Here is a 15,691-nt window from a genome sequence, read left to right on the forward strand (position 1 = left end):
CGTAGTACTTATTCCTGCTTTGGGAGATGGGAGCTCATTCCTGGCAGACAGACTGCCCATGCTCTTTCTCCATCACTGATAAGAATGGGGTCACCTTGCTTAAATCTGTACCTGCCTCTCCATTTTCCTTTTTTTGGGGGGGGGAGGGGGTAAATGAAGTCTATTCTATTAATCCCAAAGATAAAATAATAGAGTGCTTTTGTGATTTACAAAATTTTGTTAAAATCTTCATGCCCATTTTTGTATAAAGTTCTCAGAACAATAAGAACAAAGTCTCTTATTTCTAGATCCTGAATGGAGGCAAAATCCATCATCATAACCATGATCGTCATCATGATCGTCAGCATCATTATCACCGCCACTTCCATCAGGATCATTGTCACAATTTTGTTTAGGAGCTGATTTCAAAAAATTCATATATATGAACATATGAAGTGATAAATAGTCTCATAACCACCTTTATTTTTCATCCTTTATTGAGTACATAACATCTTGTAATAACCAAAGACTTTTTTAAAGTAGGTATTAATATAATTTTAGTACTAAACAGTCCTGGCCAAATGGTTAGCAGGCAATTTCTTGCTCTGGGAGAATCTTTACCAAAAATCTTAGAGCAAGGAGACGAGTGCAAATTAAATTATGGGCACTCCTGGAATCATAGACTGGGGTAAAGGTCACCATAGCCTTACATAAAAAGTCTTTCTGCAAGGATATCTGTCCAACTGTCCGTTTGATCTCAGACAGACAGCCCCTTTTTATTGATCCCTATGTCCCAAGATAGTTGATTTCAAAATAATTTGAGTCGGCTTCCCCATTTGACTTTTGGAAGCTTGCTTTCTCAGGGCCCACACAGCTCCCTACAGCATGCCTCCTCCTGTGGCACCATCCCTTCCCAAATAGTCTAATCAATTCATCCCGCAAAGAGTTCCCATCTTGTGTTATTCTGGTTTACAAACTTGTAGGTGGCACTCAAAAACCTAATCCATGCATTCTGGATCAGCCTTGGCACTTGGTAGTGTTTAATCTTCATTCACGTTACTCAATCTGACAAAAGACCAAAATAACGTTTCTGTTGTAGTGCCAGACCCTAGCTTTTGGCTGCCTGCCCACGCTGTAAGAGCTGGCCTCCTGGTCCAGGACATAAAACCACTGTTTGCTTCCTTAACCAGGGCACAGGTCTGTATCTGCTCAGGAAGAACCGTTTGTACGGCAGCCATGGCCACCTTTGTGAACCTCAGTACCAAAGTTAAGATGCCCATCGTGGGCCTGGGTACCTGGCAGGTGAGTGGGCGATCTTGGGCCACCCGCTCTCCTCAAGAGCCACGTTGGCATTTCTTCTTCTTTGCAGTGTCTGCCCCGGGGTTTTGAACTCCAGAGCCAGAACCCAAGTGGCTTTCTTTTCTCAGAGATGCTCCAGGCTTCAAAACTATGAGGGTGGATTTCATAGAAATGATGATAGTTCCTATAGCAAGCATCAAGTTGATGTTGTATGTTAAACACAAAATGGTTTTGGGGCAATTACTCTCTTAACTAGTTTTTCTTTGGGACTCAGCAACTTCCTGCATGGTCTGTCTTTGCTGTTACTTTGTTTCTGGTTGAGTGATTGAAAGAGGGAATAAGAATTCCCAAATGAGTTCCCGATAGAACATCCCCATTGTCTCAGTGTGTGGGTGCACCCCTCGCGGTCCTGAGTTCCTTGCTCGTGCTTTGTCTCCTTCTGCTCCTGATTTGGACCTTGAGATTTCTGTCCGGTGCTCCAATGTGGGTCTCTGTCTCCTTTCATCGCCTGATGAAGGTTAATCCTGGGTCTGAAAAAGCATGGGATAAATTTGGACTAGCTGAACATAGCGGACAATGAGGAAGAATGGGAACTCAAGAAAAATCGCAGTGGGTTTTTGATTCTACTGCACGTACTGGCTTTGGGGGAGCCTAGGCAGTTTGGATGCTCACCTTATGAGACCTGGATAGAGGTGGGCGGTCCTTGGGCTTCCCACAGGTCAGGGAACCCTGATTGCTCTTTGAGCAGATGAGGGAGGGTGACTTGATCGGGGGAGGGGGAGGGAAATGGGAGGCGGTGGCGGGGAGGAGGCAGAAATCCTTAATAAATAAATAAATTAAAAAAAAGAAAAGAAAATGCACCCATATGATCAGTTGTAAAAAAAAAAAAAAAAAGAATTCCCAAATGACCCAGCTCGCCTTGCTGCCCATGGGACTCCATCTGCAGCATCTGGCCTGGGAGCCTGTGTGAAAGGCAGAGTCTCAGACCCCAGCCCAGGCTACTGAACTGCCATCTGCCCTTTACCAAGACTCTCCATGGTTCTGGTGTACAGTAAAGGCCGAGCACTGGAACCACAGAGAGCCTGGACTGGCGGCACTGGTTCTGCCTGGCTATGTTAATCTTTCCTGGCAAAACGTCCTGAGATTTATTCTAGTGTCCAGTGAAGCAGATTTCCCAGCCTCTCTTGGGACAAGTCTGACATTGTGCCATCTAATTCTGTCTTCTCTGCCTTTCACTTCAGCCACAACATGGCATTAGGCACCTTGTTCCCAGGAGCTGTCTTTGGTTTTGGGTCCTTCTGCCTCAGCCTCTCCAGTGCTAAGATTTCAGGCGAAGCCACCATGCTTGTCAGGAGCTGGTTCTAAAACTCTTCTGTTCTCCTGTCCCTCACAGTTCATCTCCAGACTGCCCCCTGTTTCTCTTTTCCTTTTTATACTCACTAGGATCTCTTTTTCTTTCAACACTGGGTTGAAATCTTACCAGAATAGATTTGTTTCAAATCACAATTTCACATCCATCAAAACAGTGAATGATCACTTGTAGATCTCCAGGGAATCTACTCACTCGGAAGAATCAGCCGAGGTGAACTTCCAGAATTTCCACAGAGACGTAGAAACTACACAGGAGTCATTTTCAGGATGGAGAAAGGACAATGCCTCTGAAGGACTGGCAGAAATTCCTTCACCCCAAGATGGTATAGCTGTTGATCTCTGTTGTATGATCTTCTTGATGTTTAACAACTATAGAAAGAACTTCTAGATTTTGTGAGGGTTGGAATGCTTTTTTATTTGTCTGAGGTTCTTCTGTTGTTTTGAGACAGGGTCTCAGGCTGGTTTCCAAGTCACGGTATGGCTTCGACTGGCCTTGAACTCCCAGTCTTCCTGCCTTCCATGTGTGTGTGATATCATTCATAACCACGAACCAACACACATCGTGTGTGTGTGTGTGTGTGTGTGATGTGCTGCACATAGGCAGGCTCAGATTCATGCTTTTCCTGACTCTGCCTCCCTTGGGCACCACTATACTCTGCTGAGAGATGACTTGCAAGTTTTTATTTTTCCAAGCTACTCTCTGGGTACTAGGTGAGGTCAGACGGTGGTATTTTAAATGGCCTTTTCTCTTGTTCTAGTTTCTTCTTCTTCTTTTAAATCTGTGAAAAAGAACGTCCATTTACCAGGCTTTCTGCTCTTTCTCTTCATGAAACAGTGATTATTCAGTGACCTGCACCTCCTGAATCTTGCTGTTAGGTGGTGTGATACAATTTTTACAGCAAGCAAGCAACAGAAGGCACAAATTGTAACTCTCTAAATTGTCAGTCAAGGTTTAGAGAGACTGAGAAATCTGTTCAGCCTCATATTAATACACGGTAGAGTTTAGATTTAGCTTGTAACGATCATGTTCAAGGTGCTTATAACTGTCTGGGGTCTGAAAATTCCTCTTTGTCACTTCAGAGTTCAGGGAATTACAATGTTGGAGCCATCTGCCACTCCCAGAAACTAGAGACCCTTCGAAATCAGCTTACAAAAGGGAAAAAATAATAATTTATTACTAGAATGGGACATGGGATGGTAATCATTACAGTGTCATATGTATTAAGGTGCCATGGCGAAAGCCGTCACTTCATAAGCTAACCTAAAAAGTTAATAAAACAAAAAATTACTACTTTTTCATTAATCACTTTTCCTTTGAAAAGTTTTCCAGCATATGTTTTCTTCTCCCCAGTGTCCTTTTGGAAATAGAACCCCAGTAAGGTTGTAGTTTTGAGAATCTGGTCCATATGAAGCCTGCAAGAGGGGGCCTTAGGGGCATCTGATGGTCCCTTCTCTTGCTTTTCAGTCTCACCCAGGCAAAGTCAAGGAAGCTGTGAAGGCGGCCATTGATGCTGGGTACCGCCACATCGACTGTGCCTATCTCTATGAGAATGAGAGTGAGGTGGGCGAAGGGATCCGAGAGAAGCTCCAGGAGAAGGCTGTGAAGCGGGAGGACCTCTTCGTTGTCAGCAAGGTACAGTGGCTTCAAGGCAAAGGGAAGATCTGGACCACATTAAGAACCCTTTCTTAAGTGCCTGTTTTTCTCCTAATCTCCTTCTTCCTTGATTTTGATATCCCTGGACGTAAATATTCACACTCTTAAGTCAGTACTGGAAGAAGATGCTGCTGGCCCCAACCCTTGCTGTTTTCCTATAGTGGGAATGGCTCCAATGAGCAGCCTGATACCCTTGGTTTCTCTATCTTTTCTTAATAGGATCCCCCTGCTAAGTGGTAGGCAGAGGTTAGGGGTGCATTCAGGCGCATTTCAAAACATACTGTCTCGTGCTGTTCTTAACAGTCTGGCCCTGAAGGTTTGTTGTTGTTGTTTTTCTTTTTTCTTTTTTTTCAGACATGGGTATTTTGAAAATAGTAGGAGCATTATTTATTGTTAAACAGGAATCTCTTTTATTTCAGTTCAGTAAAAAAAAGTGAACTGTAAAATATTATTAAAAAGAAGGGACTTGGTGTGTGAGGGGGCCTAGACTTTGTGTTGGACATAACTCACTAAAACCGTCTAGTTCCAGGTACCTGGAAACTGTATCTGGTGCAATACACAGACCCACTGTGGGGAGTGGCCACATCTAGATAAATTTATATTTCAGCCCTTGAGCCCGACAGGCTTCAGGCTGTGGGAGTACAATAAGGACAACTGTTCTCAGTAGCATCAGGATGTCTGAAATGTAAGGGTTAGTCACGATGCCTGCCCCCTGGGAGCTGGCAGCAAAGGAAAGGAGTAAACATATCTAACCAGAGGTCAGGTGTGCTGAACGATTTAGGAAACAGAATACCAGGTGCATGGAAGAACACATAGGCACAGCCTTGACTTGCTGACCTACTGTGTTGCCTTTCTTAACTAACTTTATTATAAACCAATGGTTTGCCCTGGGGTTAGATCAACAGCAAATCTCAAAGGAGGGAGGGTGACTGTGGAGTGGCCCTTTCTTTACCCCGTCCTAACGTCCTCACGTCACACCCTGCAGCTGTGGCCCACCTTCTTCGAGAAAAGCCTGGTGAAGAAAGCCTTTCAGAAAACCCTCACGGATCTGAAGCTGGACTACCTGGACCTGTATCTAATTCACTGGCCACAGGGATTCCAGGTTCGAGCTGCTCTTTGCCCCATCTGTAGCAGCTGAGCAAATGCCAGAGCAGCAGCTGTGCCTGAGCTGGGGGCAGAAAAGAGAGCAGAGGCAGGAGCTCTTGCACAGAACAGAAGGACTCTGGCCCAGAAGGGTTCTGGATCCGCATTCGATGTTTGGGGATGGCACATGCTTAGGTTTTGCTTTAATTCTGTTTTAAAGGAACTGCGATTCTTGCCAGCCCAGCTATATATGACTGGCCTGTCACCTTCCCATCGACTCTGTGCCCAGCGGTCCTCTCCTAGGGAACCTCATAGGAGAGTCTGGAATAGTATTCAGGCTCAACACTCTTGCTCGCCCAAGTGCACTTATGCACTGTCAGCCTGTTGATGCTGGGAGGCAGTCAACCTACCCAGGGAAACTGTCACTCAGTGCTGGGGACCTCCTCCTGCCTGCTCTCAAGAGCCTGAAGGAAATGGAATTCTTAGCCTTTTCTCCTCAAGACCAGCTACAAGTGATGGTGACGTGCCACTCCAAATCTAATCTTTTGGCAGGTTGTGACCATAGATGCTGGCCGCTGCTATGCCCTTTCTATTGGATGTTTGCCTAATTGCCTTGAAGTTAAAATTTCCTCCAAGTTTTTATGGGCCTTGGTATGCTGGGTTAATTTTCACGGTGATAATGATGGCTTCTGCAATACACGAACAGCAGATTGTAAAGCCAAACCAGTAGTATCAGAAATAGAAGATATACCTATTGTGGTAGACTGAGCAGAGATGGCCCCGAGGCTCTTTTGATGTGTGTTCTCCAGAGCTTGAACAGATGCTGTGCAGGTGTGGGGTGTTCTTACCACCCTGTCCTGAGACCTCTCTCCACAGGAATGGTTATCTATGAACATTCTAATGGGTCTGTTCTTTTGCATTACAGCCTGGGAAGGAGTTTTTCCCCACAGATGAAAAGGGAGATATTATCACCAGTAAATACACATTCTTGGATGCTTGGGAGGTAGGTTCTGGTTTCTTTAAAATGTACTCAAAGAGATAAGTTTGTCAGATACCCATTGACTCCACCCTGGCATACAGGCCATGTGCCTTGTATGGGATCTCATCACTGATTTCTCCAATTCTCTCAGTTCATCTGACTCACCACCAGAACGATTGGGGTTCCCTTTGACCCTATTTACACTGAGATCTAAGTGAGGCGGGAAACACAAATTGCATCACAATTTGAAATAAACACGCCATCCTGGAAACAGAGGGATGCCCTGGGGGCTCATAATAATTGGGCAACTTGGAGTAAAAATTAACTCCCATAAGCCTCACTGTCCTCGTCATTAAAAAAAGCATAATATAGCCGGGTGGTGGTGGCGCACGCCTTTAATCCCAGCACTCGGGAGGCAGAGGCAGGAGGATCTCTGTGAGTTCAAGGCCAGCCTGGTCTAGAAGAGCTAGTTCCAGGACAGGCACCAAAGCTACAGAGAAACCCTGTCTCAAAAATAAAAAAAGTATAATATATAATAATAATGCATATTGTTAGGGTGTGGCAAGAATTAAAATAGCTAAAATACAGAAATTTAATCAAAGAGCCCATTGGTCGTTAGCTTCTCCATGTATGGAATATAAAATCCTCACCTTAGAAGACTTGTAAGTCATCAGGTCACATAGAAAACACGTGACACAGTCTGGACTGGATCCAGATCTGTGTGACTCAGCAGCTACCGAGGCTTTGAGTGTCCTGCTTGGCAGTAAATACACAGGGACATCAAAGAACACAAGTGTTGTGCTTTTTAGGTCAGTTGAGATCTTGACTTGCATAATCATGCAAAAATAATTAAAGTTTGATTGTTTGTCTCTAATATCTTTTACCACTGTATGAGTTAGGGTTATTATTGCTGCATTGAAACACCAATATGGGGAAGAAAGGGGTGTATTCATCTTATACTTCCACATCACTGTTCATCAGCAAAAGAAGTCATGACAAGAACTCAAACAAGGCAGGAACCTGGAGTCAGGGCCCGATACAAAAGCCATGGAAGCGTACTGCTTACTGGCTTACTCCTCATGGCTTGCTCAGTCTGTTTTCTTATAGAGATCAAAACCACCAGCCCAGGGATGGCACCACCCACAGTGGGCTGGACCCTCCCCTACCAATCACTAATTAAGAAAATACCCTACAGGCTTGCCTACAGCCTGATCTTATTGGAGGCATTTTCTCAACTGAGGTTCCCTCCTCTCTGATGACTGTAGCTTGTACCAAGTTGACATAGAACTAGCCAGCATAACCACTATCCTCTTGCAAATAAATGCTAAAAGGTAGGACAAAGTGAAATAACAAGTCATAAATGATTAGAAAAGACAGACTCTAAGAATTAGCGTATTGTTTGTCAGGCTGTCCCGAATGGCACTGCGTTTCCGACTCTAGGAAACTTGCCTTCTCTGGAGAGAATGGAATTGATGAAATGTTACTTTTCCATGGTTCGTCCCAAAGTGCTCATCTACTAGCACAGTGCTCTCATCACTTTGAGCTTTAGCTGGTCTTGGTAAGAAAATGGAGAGCGCAAAACCCATGTGACAAACTGAGGGCGAAAGCAGAAAAGCAGGGCAGCCTTTGGAAACCCTGGTGCTGAAGAATGCTGTCCCAGGGGCAAGGCCTGCCTGCTATTGGTTTTGAAGTTACAGAGGCTGTGATTACCTTTACAGGACGCTCACACACTGCTGAGGAATGTCCTTTCTTTGTGGGTATGGTCACTCCTAAGTTAGCCTAGTTAAACTCACTGTTTCAAGAACTAGACTTGGGTAAAATTCTTCGGTCTGCTTGTTGTTGGTACCCCATCTGGTGTGAATTGATGTTTGTTCATCTATTTCATCTCCCCAGGAAACCTGGAAATGTATTTAAAGGAATTATCCTCAGCAAATGAGTCATTAAATTTGCCCACTAGTAGCAGAAGATTTGTTACAAGGAATTTGGAAGGATGAGAGACTGGAGGCTGGGGATTTAGCTCTGGCAGAATACTTGTAGAGCAAGCACAAGGCCTGGTTTAGCCAAACAGAAACAGACTTTTACAACTCAGGTACATATGGTTGCGTCTTTAAGACTGGATGAGGCTTCTGGCATTAGACGTGAAAGGAAAAATATTAACCCCCAAAACTACAACCGTAAGGAGGCTCTATAGTGTGATCCCACTTGATTGATGCTTAACAAATAACAGAAGGGCTTATATGCACAGAATCAGTGATGTTGCCGTGTGTGTACCAAGATTCACAGACAGCCTGGTTTCATTGCTTATTTTGCAGTGAGTTGAGGGTACTAATTAGAGACTTCATATTTTACTATGTGATGTGAACACTAGTGTGTCTGAAGTTTGTTCTATAACATTTTCGCCATAGCTCTTAAATGATGTCATATTAAGATGACAATTCTGCCACAGTATCTCATACTGGGGCTGATTTGCTGTCTCATGAATAAATCCAACAATGATTCCTAAATAAAAGCTTTATAGACATAAAAAGATATCATACTGCTCTGATTTGATATTGGCAGAATGGAATATGTCTGGATAGGGTAGTTTTATGGATCCACAACCAATCCAATAGAAAGTTCATCGGCCACAATCTATAGTAGGGGAAGAGAATTGAGTGTAAGGAAGGACAGATGGATCATACACCCAGAGCAAACCTGACCCAGGTCACAGAGTAGCACTTGGTTTCCTCCCCACTGGGAAGATGCTGGGACCTTCAGATCTCATCAATGTTAAACTGTCTTGCCTAGTAAAGTCTTCTTCACTCCTTACTCACTCTAGTACTTCTCATCCTGGTACACTAAAATCAACAGAGGGCATTTCGAACATCCTAATATCCATCCCAAAGGAAATCAGTAAGAAGTACTGGGAGTGGAGTCTAGACACCCGTTTCTTCTATAGCCTTCAGAGGGTCCAAGATGCAGCCAAGACTGAGAAACAGTAGACAGTGTCAGCTGAACACACCCTGCTCATCCCTACCTCTAAGCCCTTGCCTCCTTCCTCACAATCTGTTCAGGAGTTTACTGCCTTTCTTCACAACACCAACAATGGGCCCTCCTGCATCAATCACTAGCTAAGAAAATGCCCTACAGACTTACCCATCAGCAAATCTTATGGAGACAATTTTTAAAATTAAGTTCATTTTCCCAAATAACCCTAGCTTGTGTCAAGTTGACATAAAACTAGTTATCACAAAGGTCAAGCCTAGTTTGGGTAGAGAAATACTAGCCCTGGAAGGAGAAGTGTTGGCTCAGGACCCCCCAAAACAAGTTCTCAGACCAAGTTCTCAGCACAAAGGAGATTTATTTGCTCCAGAGGGACAAAGGGTAGGAAATAAAAGACAAAGACAGGAGATAGAGGATGAGGGAAAAGGGGAAGGGAATAAGAGAAAGGGGTAGGGGTGTTGTGAGGAGAGGGGGGAAGGATGCACATGTCTGTGTGCACACACAAGGACTGCTCTGCATAGAGAGGAGACAGATGTGTGCACACACAAGGACTGCTCTGCATAGACAGGAGACAGATGTGGCATACAGGGAAATTACAGTTTAGAAAAGCACAAGGAGAAACCCAATGTTAGGATGAGGTGTTTAATTGTAATTGGGCATGCTAATTAGGTGGCCAAAGGGGACTTTTGATTGTTGGACTTCAATACTTCGATAGCTGGACCTTGGTAGTCAGCCTCAGGAGGAGGAAGTGGCAAAATAAGGGAGACAGACTTTGGTGGCTAGCTTCAGGATTGTAATCTAATGGCTTTTAGCAAGAGAGAGAATAAGGGGGGAAAGGCAGGGCTTGCCAGAGCACTGGCCATGCTCAAGCTGGTCAGGGTCCTTTCAATCACAAATGTTAAAAATGGGCCATAATGAAGCTCAGTGGTAGAGTGTCTATTTCGTATATAAGAGGCCCTAGGTTTAATAATCCTCAATAGCAGAAAACAACCAATATTAAAATACATCCCACAGAAGTGATGCCATTCCACAGACTAGAGCCTCCTTGGTGGATGACCCAGGTTTGGATGAATAGGGAGCAGAAAGAGTGCAAAGCCTTCACATATTTCTCATTTCACATTATCTGAGCTTAGGTAATGGGGCTTGAAACAGCCGGAGGGCACCACGGTCTGGACTGAGACTTGCTTTTAGTGCTTTAGCTAAACTTGTAATGGTGGATCCATTGCAAATTTACCAGCATCCTGCACCATTGTAAAGCTGAGCCAGCATCCCTGTATCCTCCCGCAGCCATCTAAACTGCATTCTTTTCTGTAATAGGTCATGGAGGAACTGGTGGACCAGGGGCTGGTGAAAGCCCTGGGCATCTCCAACTTCAACCACTTGCAGATTGAGAGGCTCCTAAGCAAGCCTGGACTGAAACACAAGCCAGTGAACAACCAGGTAAGTTCCCTTTGGTGAAAGAATCTTGCTTGGTGACTGCTTCCACATTTGTAGGCCAATGGACCAAGTCGTCTTTCAGGGATCAGTGTCCAGGATACTTAGGGAGGCGGGAGGCAGATCTCTGGGTCTGGTCTGTAGCACATCCATAAGTAGGTTATATTTAGCCTTTGTGTTGGTCTTTCCTTGTGCCCAGAGTTCCATCTGAGCCACTCAGGAAGGCCTACTTCCCTAGTGATGGAGATGCTTTTTCTTGCAGGTCGAGTGCCACCCATACCTCACTCAGGAAAAACTAATTCAGTTCTGTCACTCCAAGGGTATCAGCGTCACAGCCTACAGCCCCCTGGGCTCTCCAGAGAGACCTTGGTATGGTTTCTGAGTGGTGCTTTACTTTATCACTCAAAATTCATGTTTCATAATTGGCTAATATTGCTATGAATTTCTAAGGCATCTGAAAAAAAATGTTTCTATAGCAATGCATTTGGCCATAGGACTGGCACATAGTTTGTGTGGCAAGGGTTGGGAGAGGAAGAGAGAGAGGAAGAGAGGGAGAGAGAAGAGAGAGAGAGAGAGAGAGAGAGAGAGAGAGAGAGAGAGAGAGAGAGAGAACATATTTGACTCCGGCAATGCTCCATTTCTGCCAACCAGTGCTAGGGCAGATTTCTCAAATTGGTAAAGCTCCAGGGGAAAGATAAAAATTTTCAGGTCCTCTGGTTGCCTTGCAAACAGAAAAGGCTGTGATGCTTGTCTTTGACACCATCCTGGTAGTAATATCCACAATGATGATGTTCACTCCAGCTACCTTTCTGCATTTAGGGCCAAGCCAGAGGACCCTTCACTACTAGAGGATCCCAAGATTAAGGAGATTGCTGCAAAGCACAAGAAAACCCCAGCCCAGGTAAAATACTGTTGGTTTTTTTTCTCCTATTCTCCAGCAATCCTTCGTACTATCCTTGTTTTATTGTGTTGCCTGCTTTTAATCCCTTGAAGAAGAAGAAATGAGAAATGTGAGTCTGTTGCGATGCCCAGGAAATACATGTGGTACCGGCGAAGCCAGGACTGCGTCTGTCCATCAGCTTCTTGCCAAGTTCCCGGGTCATACCACGAGAGCATGTCTTTGGGGTTGGGTGCCAACTGTGCAGGGTCAGTCTTCACATTCTTAACTAGGGAAGTCGTGGCATTGTTTCCAAGGGTACAGGAGTGCGGCTGCCAGGAGTGCCTGATGCTGAAATCCTTAGTTGATTTCTAACGGTCATAGCTAAAGCTGTCCTAGCCACAGACGTATTTCCCTACACTAGGAGAGGCTCTTGTAAGTGGGCACCTGTTATCCCCTCAATGTGCACAGGTTCTGATCCGCTTTCACATCCAGAGGAATGTGGCCGTCATCCCCAAGTCTGTGACACTCACCCACATGCAGGAGAACATTCAGGTAAGATCTAAAATGATCATATGCTATTCCTCGGTCAAGTAGAAGAGAGGGGACCCTGTTTGGCCAGTGTGTCCTTCCTTCTACTGTCCTCTTTGTGAACGCTTGTCCCAGGGAGTTTGCCTCAATAGTTGTGATGGCTGCTCTTGGTTGTCAACTTGACTACATCAGAGTGAACAACAATCCAGAGATGGAGGACACACCTATGCGAGATTATTTTTGCTTGCTTTGAAGTGGGTGGATCTACTTCTAGTCTGGACCTTTGAGGCAGGAAGACACATGCCTTTGGTTTGGATCTGGAGATGGGAAGACACTAGTTTTGGGCACTCCTTCTTCTGGAAGCCTATATAAGGACATAGAAGAAGGAAACTTTTTCTCTTTGCCTTCTCCTTGCTAGCACATCCATTCCTTCACTGGCACTGGACCCCACTTGTTTGGGATTCCAACACACACTGAAGCCCAGCTGAGACACCCAGTCTTGTGGACTGAGCAACTACTGGATTCTTGGACTTTTTGTTCACAACCAAATGAACAAAATGTTCATCTAATTAAATGTTTTCCTTATTAAGAGTAGCCATGGTCATGGTGTTCCTTCACAGCAACAGAACACTGGCTAAGACAACAGAATTGAGATGAATCACCATTGGGCAAAGACAATCAATCAGGGGGCAGGAAGTAGCAACTGTACCTTTTAGCACTGCAAATGGCCCTGCTTACCACTGAGCACTTAGATCATGGGCCATAGACTGCCCTACCCATGAACAGACTGTTCTGGCCTACACAACCCCCCTGCTTGCAGGAGAAGAGGAATGGACTAAATTGAAGAAATGTCTCCTGGAAGATTAACTGTGCAGTTGTCCTTAAGGGATCACAGTCTCTGTTCACTAAGCATAGCTGCAAACCTAGTCTCCTTCCTTTTGAAGTACTAAACCCTTTAAAACAACACAGTCTTGATTTAGAGACTAGTTTGTATTCAGTGTGGACCTAATAGGAGAAGCACTAGACCCTTGGATCTCACAGCATTTTTCTTGCTAACGATGTTTTTGGAACTCTGGTTTCTTCAGGTCTTTGACTTCAAGTTGAGTAATGAAGATATGGCTGCCATTCTCAGCTTCAACAGAAACTGGAGGGTCTGTTCCTTGCCAATGTGAGTGGTTCTGGGTTTAGGAGGATGATCAGGAGTTTTCTTGAAGTTTTACAGGGTTAGCTCAAGAGATAATAAGGCACGTGGGATGGCTTTTGTCTTCAAATACTATTTTGGGGCAGTTGTGAAAAATTAAAACTTGACGAAAGATATTGTTAATTGTTACCTGTTTCTCAAGCTTTGCAAATAGAATAAGGCATGCCATTCCACTGTAGGAGACAGGGACAGTTGATGTGACATCACATACATATGACAGAGAGTAACAAGTGATACAGAGAAAAATAAAGTAGCAGCAGACAGCATAAAGAATGATTGAGAACCGCTATTTTCTTGATGGAATGACCCAGCGGTAGTTTCATGGCACATAGAATAGGATTCTTGATGCTGAGAGCCGCAGGTGCAGACACACCAGGTGTGTACGGGGTGAGGGGTAGAACACTTGAGTAAGGAGGCAATGAAGCCAGAACCGAGTAGGCAAAGGCTGTTGGAGAAAGAAATAAGGCTAGAGACAGCCTTGGGCTAAGGGAACACAGGTGGTTTAGAGCATGGGAGGAACTTTGAGTTTAGCTCTGCAGGAACTGAGAAACCAGGAGAGGGTTTTGTGTAGAAGTTTGCATATCTCATAGGTTGGAATGATGAAACCGATTTTTGCACTTAGAAATTACAGAGAGCCTGGTAGAATAATCTAGGGGAGAGATTACAGTCATTGGGCCTACCTCATAATGTGATAGAAGAAATTAGGAAGATTGGATTCTGAACAAATGGGAAATCAGAGCAAATCGAATTTGCTAACAAAACAACAACAAACAATCAAGTGTGGGTTTTGTTGGCTTGACTTCATTTTTGTTTGAGCAACTCAAGAGCAGAATTGTCATTTAAGAGTAGCCTGGGTTTGAGAAATGCTTATGATACCTATTGGGCATCGAATAGGGAAAGCCAGACGGAATGGGATTTATGAGTGCCAGGTGGAGGCTGACAATAAGCCCCGCCTTGCTGGCTTCCAGTCCAAGCCCTGACACTCACTCATTGTCCGTGAAGCATCAGGTAGATTTGGTAACCTCACCAAATCGATTTCTGTTATTTACAAAGTAGTGATGACAGTACAAGTAACAGAAAACATTCATTGAATATTTAGGCTCCTAAACTCTATGCTTATATGAGTATTTTATTTAATACAACAACCAATCTGTCCATTTCACCATGACTCCCCATTTTACAATGATGTGGGAATGAACCAAAACAGGATTTGTGAGGCCCTTGGCTGTGTGCCAGGTATCTAATGAGCCTTCCTTACACCATTATTCTAAGGACTTGGCCACTGATTATTCTCGTGTCCTCTTTTCTCAAATACTCATTTGAGGGCAGGTCATAGTATGGGTCCTCTTCTGTGTTCCCACGGTCTTGTGGGGGAGGAGCCTAAGAGAGCAGAAAGGTTGTTGAGCACATCACATAAAATGCCTATGATATCGTCTTGTGACTCTTGTGGAACGTTGTCTTCTGTGTGTCTGTTGCTGCAGGACGGTTAATGCGGAGGACTACCCTTTCCATGTGAACTACTGAGGCGGCACCGCCCGATGAGAGTGGCCCACAGAGTCTTTCTATGCTGATGTGCAAATAATTCCTCCTAAGATGGATTTAAGCCATGGCTGTTTGATAGCATATCATCAAGCAGCCAAATCAAGGCAATGCTGTATTCAGATCCTCATTGTTCAACCAGGAGCAGATTGTTTCAGAGAAACGTGACTCAAAGAAGCAAACAGTGCTCTCCTGCATATGATCGGATGCGCTTGTCAACGCAGGAGCTATGGTAACGCTGAAGGCACTAAGAAGAAAAAAATAAAAGCAATAATAGTAACCAGCATGTCCAACACAGTGTGACGTGTTTTTTGAAAGAGCACACTCATTGAGTCTATTCACATTTTACTTGGCCAATAATAGAGGCATGGGGAGGCCAGCCACTTGCTTATAGTCCCCCAGGTCATAAGTAGCTAAGCCAAATATCACAGGCCGGTGCTCTCAGGGGGAGCTCAAGCTGATATGTTGCTCTCTTCCTCCCAAGTCCTCTCCTGTTTCTCTCCTTTGTCCTTTCCCTGTGACTTTCTCAACTACTATTGCCTTCCCACCTTGCCCTTCATGTGCCAGCATGCCAAAGAGTCAGTACTGGTGGTAACCATGCCTATGAAACCCACACAGATGCCACTGTTCATTGAGAGACTTTATAGCAACCCTGGGAACACAGTGAAAAACAGAATTAAGTCTGAACATGAAAATACCATTGACTTAGTTAGGGTTTCTATTGCTGTGAAGAGACATCATGGCCACAGCAACTCTTATAAA

The 15,691-nt window shown here is 44.5% G+C and overlaps 1 protein-coding gene across 1 annotated transcript; it reads left to right on the top strand.

Moving 5' to 3' along the window:
* The first annotated feature begins 1,141 nt into the window (after positions 1-1,141).
* LOC142838447 (aldose reductase-related protein 2-like) lies at positions 1,142-15,212 on the top strand. Its single transcript, XM_075953924.1, has 10 exons — positions 1,142-1,281; positions 4,115-4,282; positions 5,289-5,405; positions 6,312-6,389; positions 10,665-10,787; positions 11,044-11,150; positions 11,601-11,682; positions 12,130-12,213; positions 13,275-13,357; positions 14,872-15,212. Exons 1-10 carry the CDS (start codon positions 1,216-1,218, stop codon positions 14,912-14,914), a joined length of 951 nt encoding a protein of 316 aa, XP_075810039.1. The 5' UTR covers positions 1,142-1,215; the 3' UTR covers positions 14,915-15,212.
* The last annotated feature ends 479 nt before the right edge of the window (positions 15,213-15,691 follow it).

Source organism: Microtus pennsylvanicus, chromosome 19 (assembly GCF_037038515.1).
Source record: "Microtus pennsylvanicus isolate mMicPen1 chromosome 19, mMicPen1.hap1, whole genome shotgun sequence".
In the NCBI taxonomy this organism is placed as follows: domain Eukaryota; kingdom Metazoa; phylum Chordata; class Mammalia; order Rodentia; family Cricetidae; genus Microtus; species Microtus pennsylvanicus.